The sequence below is a fragment of the Tympanuchus pallidicinctus genome, unplaced genomic scaffold (assembly GCF_026119805.1).
Source record: "Tympanuchus pallidicinctus isolate F22 unplaced genomic scaffold, pur_lepc_1.0 scaffold2, whole genome shotgun sequence".
In the NCBI taxonomy this organism is placed as follows: domain Eukaryota; kingdom Metazoa; phylum Chordata; class Aves; order Galliformes; family Phasianidae; genus Tympanuchus; species Tympanuchus pallidicinctus.
Window position 1 is genome coordinate 24,117,083 of NW_026294721.1, and position 16,651 is coordinate 24,133,733.

The 16,651-nt window shown below is 38.4% G+C and overlaps 1 protein-coding gene across 1 annotated transcript; it reads left to right on the forward strand.

The window, feature by feature from the left end:
• Positions 1–126: 126 nt before the first annotated feature.
• OCIAD1 (OCIA domain containing 1) lies at positions 127–13,495 on the forward strand. Its single transcript, XM_052681956.1, has 8 exons — positions 127–268; positions 992–1,076; positions 2,824–2,877; positions 3,316–3,363; positions 6,392–6,521; positions 8,669–8,874; positions 9,944–10,093; positions 13,053–13,495. Exons 1-8 carry the CDS (start codon positions 218–220, stop codon positions 13,088–13,090), a joined length of 762 nt encoding a protein of 253 aa, XP_052537916.1. The 5' UTR covers positions 127–217; the 3' UTR covers positions 13,091–13,495.
• The last annotated feature ends 3,156 nt before the right edge of the window (positions 13,496–16,651 follow it).

Below are 16,651 nucleotides of genomic sequence, written 5' to 3' on the forward strand. Positions count from 1 at the left end.
AGCCTTGACCCGAAGAGCTCCCAAAGCCTACAGCCTGCCACCCGCCCCAGGCCAGCAGCTTCCAGGCCCTGCACTGGGCTCGACCCTGCGGCGCCTGCGCGGTGTCCCGCATTCACTTCCGGGTCGGCCGCTGCGCCTGGCGGAGGGGCGTCAGGGAACTTCCGGTCCCCGTTCTCCCGGTGCCGCCCGTCCGGGTTCGCTTTGCCCCCGCCCCGTCATGGAGGCCGGGCAGGGTCCCGGCGGCAGGGAGCTCGGCGACCCGCCTGAGGTACGGGAGCGCGTCTGGCGGGGCCGGTCCCGGAGGCCCCGAGAGCTGTGGGGTCCTGTGGGACTGGAGTTCCCGTTAAGTGCGAGGCGTGAGGCCGCGGCCCCTCGCTCACACGCGTGCACGGCGGTCAGGCTGCGGGCGGGCCCTGTACGGCTCCGGCCGGCCCCTGGGTCAGCCGTGCCGTGCTCTCCCGCCCGCCGTGCCCTTGAGGCCTGCTCGTCATCGCCCTTGGCACCTCGCCGCAGATTCGGGCCTCGGCGGAACGCGCAGGGACGGCGGGTGTCTCTACCTCAGACCCTGGCTGTAGGGCATACCTCTATCGGGCATCTCGCAGCTGCGGCCCGGTCGTGCTGGGTGCTAGTGCGAACGCACCCGTGTCGTCGTGTTGCAGCCCTGACAAAACGTAAGATGTTCAGTGAGCTGTCCAAATTCCTTAAATCAGGAGGCAGGTTGCAGAGTCCAAGGCTGCCTTTCCCAGGAAAAGGGAATGGTCTGGGTTTGAGCACACACTGAATCTTCTCTCTTTTAATCTGTTTTGCAGAAGTATTTTTTTTCTCTGTTTTTGTTTTTTTCTTGTGACGTTCATAGGCAGGAAGGTGCTAGCTTCTTCATCATAGCTACGTCAAAGTATGGGCACTATGAGGTCTGAAAGTCACAAGTTTTTAGTTGAAGAATCCCCCTAAATCTTTTTGCTCTTTCTTTCATTGCTTTCCCCAACGAAAGAACACAGTCCCTAAGCACTATGTGCCTACAGAAGAGGAACGGAGGCTCCTCAAGGAGTGCGCTGAAGAGAGCGCCCGGTACCGAGGTGAGTCAGGTTTGATAGGACCTTTTCCCCCATTTTGACTAGGATGTGTTACACTGCTCTAACTAATGACCTGCTGTTGACATTCCAGCTTCCCAGTGTTTTTTCTAAGATTTCTTTCATTCCTTAAGCACTGTAGTTTTTGCACATCACAGTGAACATCGAGGATGGTCTCTGATTTGTTAATCTTCCATTTAATTTCTACACCTGCATAGTTATTCATGGTGATTTTATGTTTGACTCAAAATTTTTGTTTACCAATCGCTGTTTTAATTTCTTGTTGCCATTTTGTCATGTGTACACCCACATTGTAGCATTTGTTTCCACTATAATGTGTAACCTGTCTTTGATGTCCAGAATATTTATGCTGGGCCTATAAATCATTTCTGAGCTCTGAAGGTTAAACTCCCCTGAATTCCCCTGCAACAAGTTCTGCTAGGTTTTTAATGTAACTTTCTTTTTTTAAACTTAGATTCAAATCTAAGCTGGCATTCTGTATATCAGAGAACTTGAACTTTTAGAAGATCTGCCCTAGCATCTCTAAAACCATAGGGTTTTAATATTCAGTGGATTGGAGGGTTATGTTCTCTTTGAAATGTTGCTTTAACCTTGCTTGTAAACCATGGAGCCCATACTTGTTCTTACATGTGACATCTGGTCATTTTTACCCTAATGCACTTACTGGGTTCCTAATCAAGTTTACATCTGTCTGAATTTATGAAGGAAAAAGCAGCAGTTTGCAATGTGTATTTTAGCATTGTTGTAAAAATTGAAATTCTGTTTATTTTAATATAGGAACTTAATGAACTCTAATAGGAACTTAATGGGCTTCAAAACACTACGAACTTAGTGCTGTTTACAATAAAAAAGATCTCCCTAGGCCAAGTTAATGTAATTCGTGTAGTCTTTTTGTAACATCTGTATTTGCAGACTTGCTTAAAATGTAATTTCATTATGAGTCCCTGTTGCCATTACCTTTTGCTTTGTCAACATTCATTATTTCAGTGTTATTATATCTTGTGTATTCTTAGTTCTACAAATAGTTTCAAAGCAGTGTTATCTTCCAAATATTATAATTGCTTGAAAGCTTTTTGCTTCTTGCTATCTCAAAGTGCTTCCTGCTATCTGAAGTCATTCAGTATGATAAAAACTGTTGCAAACAAACAGTCAAGCAGATTGTGACAGGTAGTAATGCAGTTCTGTGTTCATTGGTTTCTCTGCATTTGACCCTACCCCAAAGCTGAGTAGCTTGGTCCATAAACTACAAAAATAACCTGCTCTGTTATTTGATTGCTGCTTGACTCTTTGATTTGATTGACTCTTCCAATTATCTCATTTTAATCCAATTATTTTGTGTCTCTTGGAGAGCTGGAACTATTTAAACGTTCTCATATTCAAACATCTCTTCTAAAAGTCTGTGTATGCTTTCAGGTTTGAAGTGTTGCGTTTTGATGCTGGAGCAGCTGTAGCCAGATGTCAGCACCTTGCCCCTCTACCCCAGCTGCTACTGGCTCTTACATTTTAGGAAGCGTGAAGGCCGAGGGCAAGATGACACGTTAACCTGTATTGCATAACTTGTAGCAGGTCTCAAAAGCTGGAATTGAGAACGTTTCACAGTTGTTATAGTTTATTAATTGCGCATATATATTCTCATATAAATGAATTTAATAAGACCTAGTGTTTCTCATTTGGTTGTACATTTTGTTAATTACATTGAAAATTGTGTTGAAGTAACTTCTCTTCTTCACAGCTTTTCCTTTGGCTGCTGCAAGCATGCTAGCTACTAGTTTCTTAATCAAAAAAGGTAAGCTGTATATATGCCTGGTTTTGTTTTTACTTGCTGAGATAAAACATTTCTGCTTAATAAGGATGGTATAATAATGTTAACCATGAGAGTTCAGAATCTTAAGCAATATGGCGTGCAAGCTAAAGAAGGAGAACTTTAAATTAAAGCCAAATTCTTCCTGTCTATATTGCTCAACAAATACAATATCTCTGTGACTATGAAACTGACTGTAGTGGTACTCTGTGAGACATTAAAGGGCTAATTCTCAGATTGTTAGAATTGTATGGAGAATTCCAGTGTTAGGTTTTCTTGCATTCTTCTGAATGTTAAGTGTAAAAACATTCTCTACCACACTTGGTATTATGCAATAGAATTTTCATTTTGTGTTCATAGAACAGTTAATGTTTTTTTCAACTTAATAACTTGTTATTTATTACTTTGATTTTTCATTTTCAGGCATTCTAAGAGATAGCTCAAGATTTGGCTCCTTTACTAAAGTTGCATGTAAGTAAAAGCTGTGTACAGATTAGCTGACATTTGTGACTTGGTTCTGGAGTCTGTTACTCAGCTGTTACTCCCATGAGACCAGCTGGCTGACTGACTGTACTTCACTCTGTGCTTAGATCAGTAAAACTGCTTGAAGATCATGCCTGCATGATCCAATATATCCAATGAGTGAAGTTCACCTCCTGCAGTTGATTCTAAATAACTTTGTTGTGATGTTTCTTAAAAACTGCATATAATATTGAAAAACAACTCTACTGTATCAAGAGGCAGAGCAATTTGTCATATTCAAATTTGTGCAACAGATTTGGGACAAGTTTTCTTTTAGGCTTTCTATGAAGTTGTGAGATTGGAACAATTCTTGTCAAGTGTAATACGAAAATATAAGATAAAAGCACTGTAAGCAGACATTGTATAAGTTTCCTTATTTTCCTTTTCATTACAGTCTGTTAGGGATCAATATTTTTCTGTGATGAAGTTTAAAGATGAATTGGAAATTCATCAGAAATAAATTAATGCTTAAGGAGAAGTGTGTGTAGGGACGTAACCTGTTGCTCTTAAGCATTTATTCGGAGTATTACAACTCAGAAGAACAAAGTAAAAATGCTCTTTTGACCTAGCTTTTATTTCCATGGCTGTGTAAACTTTGCAGGAGGGAAGAAACAAACACAAGCAGTAACATTCTCTTTTGCTTGCACCTGACCTGCATTGCTAGCAATTTGTGATACTTCTGTCAGAACGCCATTTTTGATGATGTTTGACAATATTTAGTACTTGCAGTATCTGTTCAGTGTTTTTGCTTTGGCAAGTAAAGCTCTTCGACGTTGTATAAAAGTTTGTAGGTCCAAATAATATCTCCTCAAATCGGAAAAGTGCTGCTGCACTGAAGTTGGCTTGAAGGACTTTGCCAGGGTACACCCACCCCTCCCTTCCTAATTTGAAGGTCATTATTCATGTGCCTCACTTGTCCCATTCATGCTATTTTAGTGCTTTTTTTTTTTTTTCCTGGATGTTCTGTTATACAATTATGGGAAGACAGCAGTTTCTCATGAATGAATTTGGATTAACTGTAATAAAAATAATAATAATAATAAATTACCCATTTGAATATAATACATGACAGTAAAACAGGAACTCACCATCTTGCCAATCTGCCCAGATGCAGCCAGTTACAGCCAGTTATTATCACAGTTTACTTCAGTGGGAAGAGGGCAAAAGCCATGGTTTGTGGTGAAGGAAGTGCTGTTTAGGCAGATAAATGAATGTGAGAAAGCAGGGCTGCCATTTGTTTATAGGGAGTTCTACTTGCTTTTTTTGAGCACTAAACAGTAGAAACATTTCTAATGAATAATGGAATTACTATTTCCATGACACCTACTATGCAGGTGTCGCTGAAGACCGTGCTCCATTTATTTAGCAGAACTAAGTTTTGAAATGGGCCAGACCAGCTGTTCTTGAAACTGTGGCTGTAAGCTGTAGTACTTCTAGCTTATCTTCAGCATACACTGATGGACACATAGGCTTTCATTTTCAATGAGAAGAGCTTCCAAAAAAAGTGTGTTGCTTGTGTTTCAGCAGGTAGCTATGTGTGGTTTAGTAGATACAGTTCCAGTACTGGAATTTTGGGAGGATGTAGTTGTGGTTTAAAAGGTCTGAGTTAAGGAGTTCTCATTCCATCTTCATTGTTTAAGTCAGATGTGGCTGCTGTCTACAGGTTCTTCCTGGAAATTATTGCCAGCTCCGCATGGTGTCTCATAGTTTTACTCTATGTTCCTCTTGCAGTGAAATCTGCTTGAAGGAAGCAGCACCGCTGTAATTATTTTTGTTTTCTTTTTCCCCCATGAGCTCTGAAAGAAGAACATGTGCAATTCCGAGTACTGGTGCTAGCTTATAGTTGATGTAAAACAACAATAAAACAGTTTAAGAGTTCTTTTTTTGTTCCAGCATTTTAAGAGCTTTTGATTTTTCTGTCTGCACAGAAAAGATACATGTTATGTATCTTGCATTTCCTTTTCCTTCCAAGCAGTTAAACCCCTACACTTCTTGTCAGTAAATATTTGCAACCTATGCTTTTGCTTGTGGCTTTTCTTTCTCTTGGAAAACATTTTTTATCTTTTTTGGAAAATACGGGCTTTATAACAGGGATCACGATTTCAGTATGGTAGGGTAAAATCCCCTGCTATGTTGGTTCCCAGGTAATATAATCTACAGTGTGAGGGTCTTGAGGAATTAACGTTACTGGTAATTCACTCTTACCTGTCTTAAGGATGATTTAGTCTTTAGCCTTCATAGTTAGTAAATGCTCCTTGCATCTGAAGGGATCTAGTCCACTTCTACAAATAACAAAGATTCTTTTGGTGGCCTCTGAGCTCTGCTTCTTTGTGCCCACTCAAAAAAACATGAAGGACCAACTGATGGAAATCAACAGCTTTCATTCCTGAAAAAAACTACTGTGATTGTTCAGACTTTTATCCTGCCTAACAGATGAAATGTCTCATGCACTCGAAAGCATTTGCCTTAAGATTGCAACACTTCCACCAATTCAGTTGTAAAACTAGTTTAATACTAGAGCCTAGTACAAAATATCATAGATTTCTCTTCATGCTTTTCAAGATCTCTGTTTCAGTGGATTAAATTCTTACAGTATTTTACCTTTGTTTACTCCTGACCTTTTTATCATCTTTGACAGTCAATTGTTTTTGGAGCTTGGGAAAAGCTGATTAGAATTCCTTGTCACCTTTCAGTCATTAATTGTTATCTTAAATCACCTGATGCTCATGTCCTGTTTAAATCATTGCCACGTGTCTTCGTTTAGCTCTTGCATTTGTTTTTAGTACCCTTCAAATGCAGAAGTAGTAAAGAGATGATTGCTGCTTTTTTTTTTTGTTTGTTTGTTTCAGATTGCCAACTGTTTTTATTCTCTTATTCAAAATGCTGTAGAATTCATTTCGAATTATTTATTTTAAAACTACATTGAATATTATTATTCAGTGTATAAAAACATCTTTTTTTTCTTCTTTTAATAAAGTTGCTGGAATGTGTGGATACCTGGCTGGAAAGATATCCTACTTGCCAATCTGTAGTGAGAAATTTAAGAGGCTGAAGGACTCCCCAATCGGAGATGTTCTGCGACAGGCTCAGAGACACAGCTCACATTCGTAAGAATTTAATTCTCTTTTCAATGTAACACTTTTTGCTAGGATAAGATATTTTAAAGACCAAAGAGATGAAGGCTGCATTGGCAGCTTTCAAAGATCTTCAGATCTGTAACTTCCCTCTTTCCCCTTCTGCCCCTTTCTATCCCTTTCTGGAAGCTGTATCATCTCTATCAATCAATTGACCAGCTATAAAAACACACATTTTGAACTCAACACATAAAGTAAATTACTTTGACAAATAGAAAAATAAATATTTTACTTATGAAAACGTATTCCCTGTAAATTAAGATATGTTGGTTTCCTGTAGAATTTACTTGTGGTAGTGTGACATCAGAAGTCACCCTCCTCAATTGAGAAGTAAACTAAGTTAACTGAAATAAAATAGTGTTACCTTCTGGAAACTTATCTCATAGTTTAGTTTGATTTAAGTAGGAAGAGGGTGGAAATGATTTCAGTGTTTATCGAAGGAAAGAGCTCAGTAAACAATATCAGTGCAGGAAGAAGTGTGGTGGTCAAACTTGTGGCTGTTTGTTTAAATCCTTTACATCTGTAACAGGGTTATGCTGTGCATATGAGAAACTCATCAAGTTCTTAAAACTATTTCCTGTTTTGTTCCAGAATGTTTTCTACCTCAACTGTTTTTTAATTACAAATTGCTTTTTGAATGTCTCACTTAAGCCCTTGAATTAAAATTGAGAGTACAGTCTTTGGACAGGGAGTGGTAGCCCTGCTGCTTCTCTGTGCAAAGATTTGTCACATGTTTATGTAGGACTTGATTAAATTCTTGATTACTTTATCAATTAATATTTATCAGTTTTGTCTGCAAGGTTTACCTTTATTCTGATTTTTTTTTTTTTAATTATTTCTGATGAGTTTTAGCAATGACCACTTAATACATCAGTTCAGCTGGACCCTCTCCCCCACCATTCCACAGTTTTTAATAAGACTTTATCACGAGCGTTAGCTCTGCTCACTCCAGATGATCAATCATCTGCTGCATCCTTACACCTCTTGATCTTTTAGTTGGCCTTTCTTCAGTAGCTGAGAAATCTATTTTATTTGCTACGCTGTACTTTTTTTTCTTTCCCTTGGTGAAAGATGAGTTTAAATTCATTCAAATCACATTGTTATCCACGTGTCCTAGCTTTTAAAGCCAGTGATAGAAATCGTTGCCCTCTTGTTTGTGGCCATTATACTTGTGCTAATTAACGTGTAATTCTTTTTGCAGTTAAAGACGAGTAGGGAGCTAAAGGATCTCAGTTCTTTAATGTTGAGTTTGCAAATACTTTAAAAATATAATGGAGAAAAAGATGGCTTAGCTGTGTATGTTTATGCAATATGCCATGTGAGAACAAAACAAATATTAACTGCAATTTTTTGTATGAAGTTAAATGTACAGCTATGCAAAAATGTAAAGTAAAAAATGAACAAAGAAAGACCGTAGTGGCACCAAGAGGACTGCATTATTGATAGACCTGACACATTACTGTGAAGTGATTTATCAGGCCATTCTGGGTAGGCAGCATCAGACATCAGTTTCAGGAGTATTTTTGTGTGATCTTTTTCTTTCAAGAGGAAATTCATTAATGTTTCTTCTGAAAAATTAATTCAGCAGCTCAGTAAACTATTATAGTTTTGTTTCCCCGAGACAGATCTCATTTCTCCCTTTCTTTTGTTCTGTGTTATTGATCAGTTATACCATTTGTAATAATAAATGCTTTTTAACTGCAAATTCTTCCTAAAAGATCTTTAGAAATAACTGTTGTTTGCACGTTATAGCTTGTTACAAGGACACACCCTGTACTATTTGTGTCTGTTGTGTTTTTTCTGTCTGAAGAGTCCCTGAGGAAAAGGATTGTCATTTCTATGTTTTAAAGTGCAAAACACTTTCTCTTTTGTCTTCTGATTTGGGGCTGTGAGTTAGGTTTTTGGGAAGAATCAAAGACTGTTGGGGAAGGATATATAGAGATTTTTGCAGTGTTTAAAGAGAATACCATTTTTTAAGGCAGTTCAGTTAATTTTATTGAAAACTAAATCATTAAACAGGGTAAGCTCAAAGTTCTTGAGCTGCACATAATGTTACTCATATAGTTTCATTTTAACTTTAGCTTTCAGTATTTAATGGTTTTTTTTGTATTATTTTTCAGCCATTCCAGTCGAAAATCTGAGTTTTCAGATATGCCTTCTCAGTCATTTACTGAGTCTTCTCCAAAAGCTGGATTCCCACTGTCTTCTGGCTATTCAGACGATTACAGTTCCACAGATAGAGCCCTCTCTAGTTATGAGCCCGTTCCATTCAGTGCTTCCCTGAATGAATCTTCACCTACAGGAATTACCGATTATAATGTTCAAGGTGGGATCTGTCTGAATATTTAGCAATTTGCAGTACTCTTGCCTTTCTCTTAGCTCTCTCAGTAAAATTGATTTCATCCCATGAAGTCATACATGGCATAATAGCGTTTTTCAGTGAAACACCTTGAAGTTCTTAGAATTGTTTTGAGACAGAAGGCAAATACATGTATTGTTTTCTAACTGTAAGCCAATTGCAGGTGCTTTTCTATTTTGTAGCTTTAATTGCAAGTAAATGAATTTGCAAGGGTTAGTCTCTTAGGAAACTCGACCTCAAAGTACATGTTCTGACTTGAAGCTCTTTTTTATTTAAATTAAGATGAATATGCCAGCCTTTTCATTGTGCTACATAAGCCACAGTCTCTACCATTTATCTGCTTGCCTTTCAGAATTATTTAATTTTCACTAATGATGGTGCTTTGACTGTATACTGCTGGTTGCATGACTTAAAGCTGTGTTTTTGTTTTTTATTTTTAATGTGATAAATGTTTAAGTTCTCTGAGAACTGAATGCAGATTGTGTTCTCTCACGTGACAGCTGATTTTCTCGTGGAGAAGTAAAAGGGTTTTAAAGTAGTGTTCTGTGCAGCTGTTCCCATCAGTCCAGTATGAACTGTGTGCTTTACTATTGCAAGGGAAACGCTGTTCTGAAGTCTGGCCTCTGTGATACACAAAGGAGTCTGTTGCTACGCAATACAGAGTTGCATATTTTGAATTAGTTTGGATTCTCAATTCCTTGATGGAAAATGTTTTGTTTCACACGCAAAACAAAAGCAAACTTTTTGTGCAACTCACTTTTAGTTATATAAAAGTTTCGTATGTTGATGTGTCAAGGGAATTATAATAATACTTCATCACAAATAGCAATGATTTGTAAAGCCTTAATTTACAGAACCAAGATTCTGCATTACAAACATAAATTGAAGTGTAATCAAGTGACGTATGATGGTTGTGGTTCTCATCCTTTGAATTTAAAAGGCTTACCAAAAACACTTTTGGTGTTTGGAAGAGGCTGTGGACAAGTTTTGTTGTGTGATGCCATTTCGGGTGTTTTTGTGTTTGTTGTGTTTGTAGAAGCTCCTCCAATTCCAGAAGAAAGTCGTAAAAAAAAAAGTGTCACATATGAAGAATTAAGGAATAAACACAGAGAGACATATGAAGTAATGTCACCACTGAAGGCAGAAACTGCAAGCAAATTTCCCCAGGAAAGACCAGTTAAGGAAGGTACTGTGCTGATTTACACCAATACGTGGTAAATTCAAACAGTAGCAATAATTTTAAAGATAGTTACACAGAATCACAGAATCACCCGGGTTGGAAGGGACCTCAAGGATCATGTAGTTCCAACCCCCCTGCCTAGCAGGGCCACCAAACGTACACATTCAGATCAGGTTGCCCAGGACCCCGTCCAACCTGGCCTTGAACACGTCCAAGGACGGGGCATCCACAACCTCCCTGGGCAGCCCGTTCCAGGGCCTAACTACTCTCCTTGTAAAGAACTTCCTCCTAACATCCAACCTAAATCTTCCCTCCTTCAACTTGGATCCATTTCCCCTAGTCCTGCTGTTGTCAGCCCTTCTGAAGAGTTTACTCCCCTCCTGGGTGTAGGTTCCCTTCAGGTATTGATAGGCTGCAATGAGGTCACCCCGCAGCCTTCTCTTCTCCAGGCTGAACAAGCCCAACTCCCTCAGCCTGTCCTCATAGGGGAGGTGCTCCAGCCCCCTGATCATCTTAGTCGCCCTCCTCTGGACCCTTTCCAAAATCTCTATGTCTTTCTTGTACTGAGGGCTCCACACCTGGACACATAGTTACAAACCCAAAGCTCAATTCTGCCTGCCCTTTGAAAAGCTTACAGTTGCAGTGTCTCCAGGTATGTGATATGCAATGGGGTCTTATCAGAAATACCCATCTTCCAATAGCAAATAATAATTCTTTTTCTCTAGCTTGGTGCCAGACTCTGAAAATCTCTTTTTTTTATTTATTTATTTTTTTAAAATGTATTTATTTTATTTTTTTAATACACTGAGCAATGTGTTTCAACAGAGAATTCTCTGAGCTTTACTGAAGAGTTTTAGCTATGGAAGGGGGCTGTGTGTTTCAGATAGCATTGTTCTCAAAGAATAGAGTACAGTTGATGGTTTTGGAGTGGGGGGTATTTATGAATTGTTTCTTGTGGAATTAGTGCATTTCTATAGCAGTATTGTTTGTAGAGATTCATTATTCTACATTAAAATGCAAAGGAAGGAAGCAGTATTTAGCAACAGTATCGAGATTTGTTTCCACAACGAGAAACAAAAGTGTACACAACAAAATAAGAATGCAGTGCACTGAAGAATAAGACTCCAATCGACTTTCTGACTTGAACAGTTGTTTTTAAAAGGAGACATCAGTAGCAGTTCATACTTGCCTGCTCTAGAATTGTATTATTTAGTGTGACAGCTGTGGAAAAAGATATTACCAGTGTAAGTGTTTTACCAGACTGCAGGACTGTTAAGGTATACTCATTTGGTTTTGTATGCAGCAAAACCAAATGTCTTCTCAATGATAATGCAAAAAGATTTGTAAGAATAGATAAGGTCACCTATTGGGCATATTAGGTTGTAATAAATATATAAAAGGTGTGTAAATGCAAAAAGATCTGAAGCACTAATAGTAAACCTTGGAACAATGTTATTTAGGAGTGTCAGTCTGTTATATACTTGTGAAATACTTTTTCCAGATTGTTTGCCTTTAGAAAGTCTTCTAGTCATGAAATAAAATTAAAATTATTGGGCAAAGACTGAATTACATCATTAAGAGAATAACAGCCTTTTTCCTTTCTTTATTACTTGACTACACTGAACTACACCGAGCAATGCTTGAGATTTGTAAATAAACTTTTATGAGTACCTTATTTCCATTGTTAGGAAAAAAAGTAAGAAGGGAGTACAAAAATTGAGAAATGTTCTGTAAGAGGAGGCGCATTTAAATCTGTAGTTAAGGGATTCTGATGTTGTGAGCTAAAATCTGTTAAAGCTTCTTGTACCATATGGGACACGTTGCTTGTTACGTACATCTTTGTGCATCCTGATTCCTTACCCCTTTGTTCATCTCCTGTATCTGTATCCAGACCCAGACTGCCAATGGGAGACAGAGGTTTCTGTCTTCTGTGGCAAGGACAGAAGAAGAAACTAACCATGCTTAAGCCAGTTGTAAGCAGTTTCTAGCTTCCATCTGCTGGTGCTTTTTCTTTTCCCTTAGTTGTAGCAGTATGAATTTGTGTAGCTGCACAGTGAATTGGACTGGACCATTCCAGTCAACAAATGAGCTGTGGTGAAAGGAACTGGAAATCACATTAGTTGGAGGCAGCTTCTCGTGTGCCTCACATGCAATATCAATCTGCTTAAAACAGATTTGTCAGTGTGTTATGCTAAGTTTGCTGTCTTCTCATTGAAACAAGGACAGTACGCTGTTCTGTTCCACTGCTTCTACTGTAGATAGGTGTTAATAGCTGGGCTTGGTGACTAAACTGCAAGTCAGTTTATAAAGAGTGCCTAACTAGCATCAGCGTTCTTCCTGTTTCTTATACTTCCATCTCTACACTGTCAGCAATGGCAGACAGTTACAGACACTTTCCAGTTCACTTTCAGGAGAGCATCTTTTCACTTACTGTCCATTTTTCAGTTAAGCACTATGTATCTGAGTAAATTCTTCAAGACCAGTAGCCTGTTTTTTTCCCCCCGACTCGCTTATATATTAAAGGAAGCTGCCAAATAGTAATGGCTGAGTGTTTTCCTAGTAGGGAGTGCTGGTTTCACTTTGTTTGTGTTTTGAACTATCCTGAATCCATCCGATTGTGCACGTAACTACATTATGTAGCCACATACTTCTCAAAACATTTCTTGCCTGTTTCCTCCAATTGTCTTTGTTTCATCCACGTGTTCCATTTGTTTCCAAGTAGTTACAAGTTCTGCAGGGCAGGAATGAGCACAGTGGGCCTCTGGACTGAGGGTAAATTCTTAAAGAATAACGAATGAGCTCTTCTCCTCATTTATTCAAAAGTGTCTTTAATTACATACCTGTTGTGCTGTGACTGACACTCTCCCCGCTCAGCACTTTCAATGACAATGCACCATACCTTCTGACACTGTAATTTTTGCACTTCAAACTAATAACATGGTTACTGTTTCTTTCTCTTCTTTAGTTAAAGTAAATAAATATGGAGACACCTGGGACGAGTAAGAACTGGATGAAGAACTGAGGAAAATTCTCTTCTGTCAGCTCAGTTCAGTTTCATCTGTATTAGTCATGGATGCTGGCACGTTTAGTGTGTTCTGCCAATCAAAGTTATTCATAAATTAGGAGAAAATCTCGACTTGCCAGAGGATGCAAAAGAATATATTTAGGCTTAACGTCATTTTTTATTTTGCATAAAATGGTGAGCCAGGCTGCTGTGAGGTGTCATGATTGTAAACCATTTGTGCTATTATTTAAGAATGAAGAAGGTAACTAGCAATAACTAATGTAAGTGTATAAGAAAGGGTAAAATGTATGTAAATAAAAGCAATTGCTTGTATTGGGATGGGAAAAATGTCAAAATCTTCTGAAATTTTCAAGATTTGCATTAAAAGGTACCTGTAGAAATAACCTCTCACATTCTTGTGTTTGAAAATGATGTGTTGGAAACATTTTATCATACTTAATAATGTTTGGAATAATACTGAATTATTTGGAGAAAAAAGGCTGAGGAACCTAGCCAGATACATGAGTAAGCATACTGAATTGGACTTTCCCTTTTTCAAAAGTGTTTCAGGGTGGCAGCATTATATTTGGACTGCTGTTCTGACTTGCACGTGTTGCACATCTAAGTGGAAGCCTAAACCAGACAGACTGGTAAAAATGTAAATGATATCTTGACTGTTAGAGTTAATTCTTGTGCATTACATCGTACTTCTCCATTTGTGAATGTCATTAAATGAAAAAAAAACCCAATGTGAAACTGTTGATCCTGAGCAATGGAGCAGTTAGCTGTCAGAACAGAGCTGCATTGGCAAAACTACTGAAAAGTATTGTCTAGTGTATGCATCATCTGCTGTTTCTCAGTCAAAATACTAATATGTTATCTTCTGTCCATTTGAGTTCTCTCATTTTCAGCTATGCTGTTTAATCTGACAGCACTGTGTTTCTTTGGGCTCTTTGGCAATAGGTGAGCAGAAGCCATGGTGAAGTTAATAGTGTAAAGCATTCCTGACATCTTTATTAGAGATGAAAAATAGCCTACTGAAAAGGAAACTATTGAAGATTTCATTGATTTAGTGGACTCACAGCAGAGCTACATGAGAAGATTGTTTTGGGTAGGGAAGAGCCATCAGCTGGAATGAGGGGGAAAAAATGAGGAAAAGATGAGAAAATACTTTCAGAGAGAAATTCTATTTATAATCATCAAAACATGAAGATTGCTTTCAGATAAGTTCATTGTTATTTTTAATTTTTTTTTTTAAAGTGCACTAATCAGGTAAGTTTCAAGATGTATCAGAAATGTAACTCAGAGAATATTTCTAGTGGCCGTGATTAAATCTGAAAATCAAGGAAGCTTGCTGGAATTACATTGCTGGCTTTTTTTCTCTTACTTGTTTAGCACACTGTTCCAAAGCTGATTAGACTTATCTTGGAAATACAAAATTTCTGAGTTGTGAGTTAAAAAGTAACAGGGACAGAAGATTGATGTGTTAAAACAAGAGCAAGTTATAAGAAATGCATTTTCACTTGAAAAAATGAAAATTTTGGACAAATGAAAAGCCTGCAAGTGGGAAAACCTATGAGCAGACTTATGGCATTGAGGGGGGAAAAAATGCTGCAACACTAGAAGACACAGCTCTTGAACAAGAAGTCAGCAACAAAAATAATAAGCATTTGTGAGTTTTTTTTTTTTTTTTTTTTTTGTTTTTTTTTTTTTTACTTTGGAGCAATACTGCATTTTCTTAAGAGCAAGATAAAATGACAGAGTAACTTCTGGTGTGTGACTCAGGAATCTTAATGCCTTACACAACTAGATGTTTATTTATGCAAGGGAATGGTCCTCTCAGGCACTGACTATATGAGTTAATGCAGATACTTCAGCAGTGCAGCCATTCCACTGGAAAGTGAGACTCCCTCTAGATCTCACAAACTGTAATGTTTGGAGCGTACTCTTCTTATGTGCTCGTGACTGACTACTAGTAGTTAACCCAATGATCAGAAGCCCTTGCTCTAAAACTGGGACTTAGTCTTGCCTTAAATTAATATTTCAGGTGGGCAAATTTGGCATTTTAAGTTAATTGTATTTGACTTTTTTCCTTAGTGAAAAAAACAAAAGGCACGTATAATTAATTTTGATAGAAAGACCAAGTGTCTGTGCTTAATGTAACATTGTATGTATCTAAATTGATCATCAGGTTCTCATTCTGCTGCAGATGGTTAGGAGGAACAAATTGGGATTACGATAAAAACAATTTCAAGTTCTTTGTTCTCACTTGAGTATTTGGCTTAGTAAGCATTAAATACAAGAATTTTCACAATCATAGATGGTAACTTGATTGCCTATTGAAAACTTCCATTCTGTCATTGCAGGCTCACTTTCAGTTTGCTTTTTGGTGTGCATTGTACCCCTGAATCACTGAACAGCTGTAGAAATTGAGCCTTATCCCTTCCTTTCTTCTGCATTTCTTCCATTAAGTACCACAAAGTTTCAGTATTCTCTTCCACTCCATCATGTCCTATCAGTTACCTGGTTACCTGTATTTATACTGCACCCACAGTGTGAATACATGTATGCAGTCTGTCTAATAGAGGATAAGAACAGTAGGAAGAATGCAGGACGGATCCTCTTGCTGTATGTTTAAACACGTTTCCAGCTAATGCAAATCATATTCTTTCTTAATTCATTAACCAGTCTTTCTGTTTTACTTGAATATAGATCCCCTACTACTCTTCAAAAATCACAGTAAGAATTTCACTTGGCTGCATTTACAGTCTGACCTAACAATAAAGATGATGGCATGACAAGAGAATTGAAGTTCTTGTATGGGTCGTTGTTCATTAATGTGTATTAACTCTATTCATGGTTTTCTTTTAGTGCTTGAATTTAAACTGCATAAAAAAAAAAATCAACTGTTGTACTCCACAGCAAACATCAGCAAATCAGTCTGAATGCTTCACTAGGAACACTTCTAAGAAAGCTTTGAAGTAACTGCTCTCACAGTCTCCTAAAACTCTTAAAAAGCAGCAGATGCACAGCCAATATAAAGGAGCTACCAGCATTATCCAAAATCCAGTTGTTACTGATGTGGCTGAGCACAGAGAGGATTGAGTAAATGTTCCTCAGCTCTTTTGCAGACTGTAATGCTCTACCAAAACCCTGGTCCTGTGTGTTTTGTCCCTGCTCAAGTCAAGGGATGCCATCATCAGCTGAAGAATGAACAAAGAGTTTTTAGGAATTTGTTCCTATTAAAGTTGTTTGGAATGCAACTACAATGAAGATTAACACATAAATGCAAAAGAACGTGGTTTGCTTCTTGAAAGCCAAAGCAGATGTGTGGAAGTTGGGGAAATAGTACGCTCAATTCCAAACAGAACACACAAATCTCTTGCCTGCTTGTGATTCAAGAGGGAATCCTGACTTGTCCACTATTTGTTGGAAGCCAAGGACCTGTTTGTCTTGCCCCTGCTGGGCTGGCTGCTGTCAGCGAGTAGCTCAGTTGGGCCCTGCTCACAGCTCTGATGTGCAGCCAGCTCAGCCCTTCCATAGCAGGCTTTGCTTCCAGT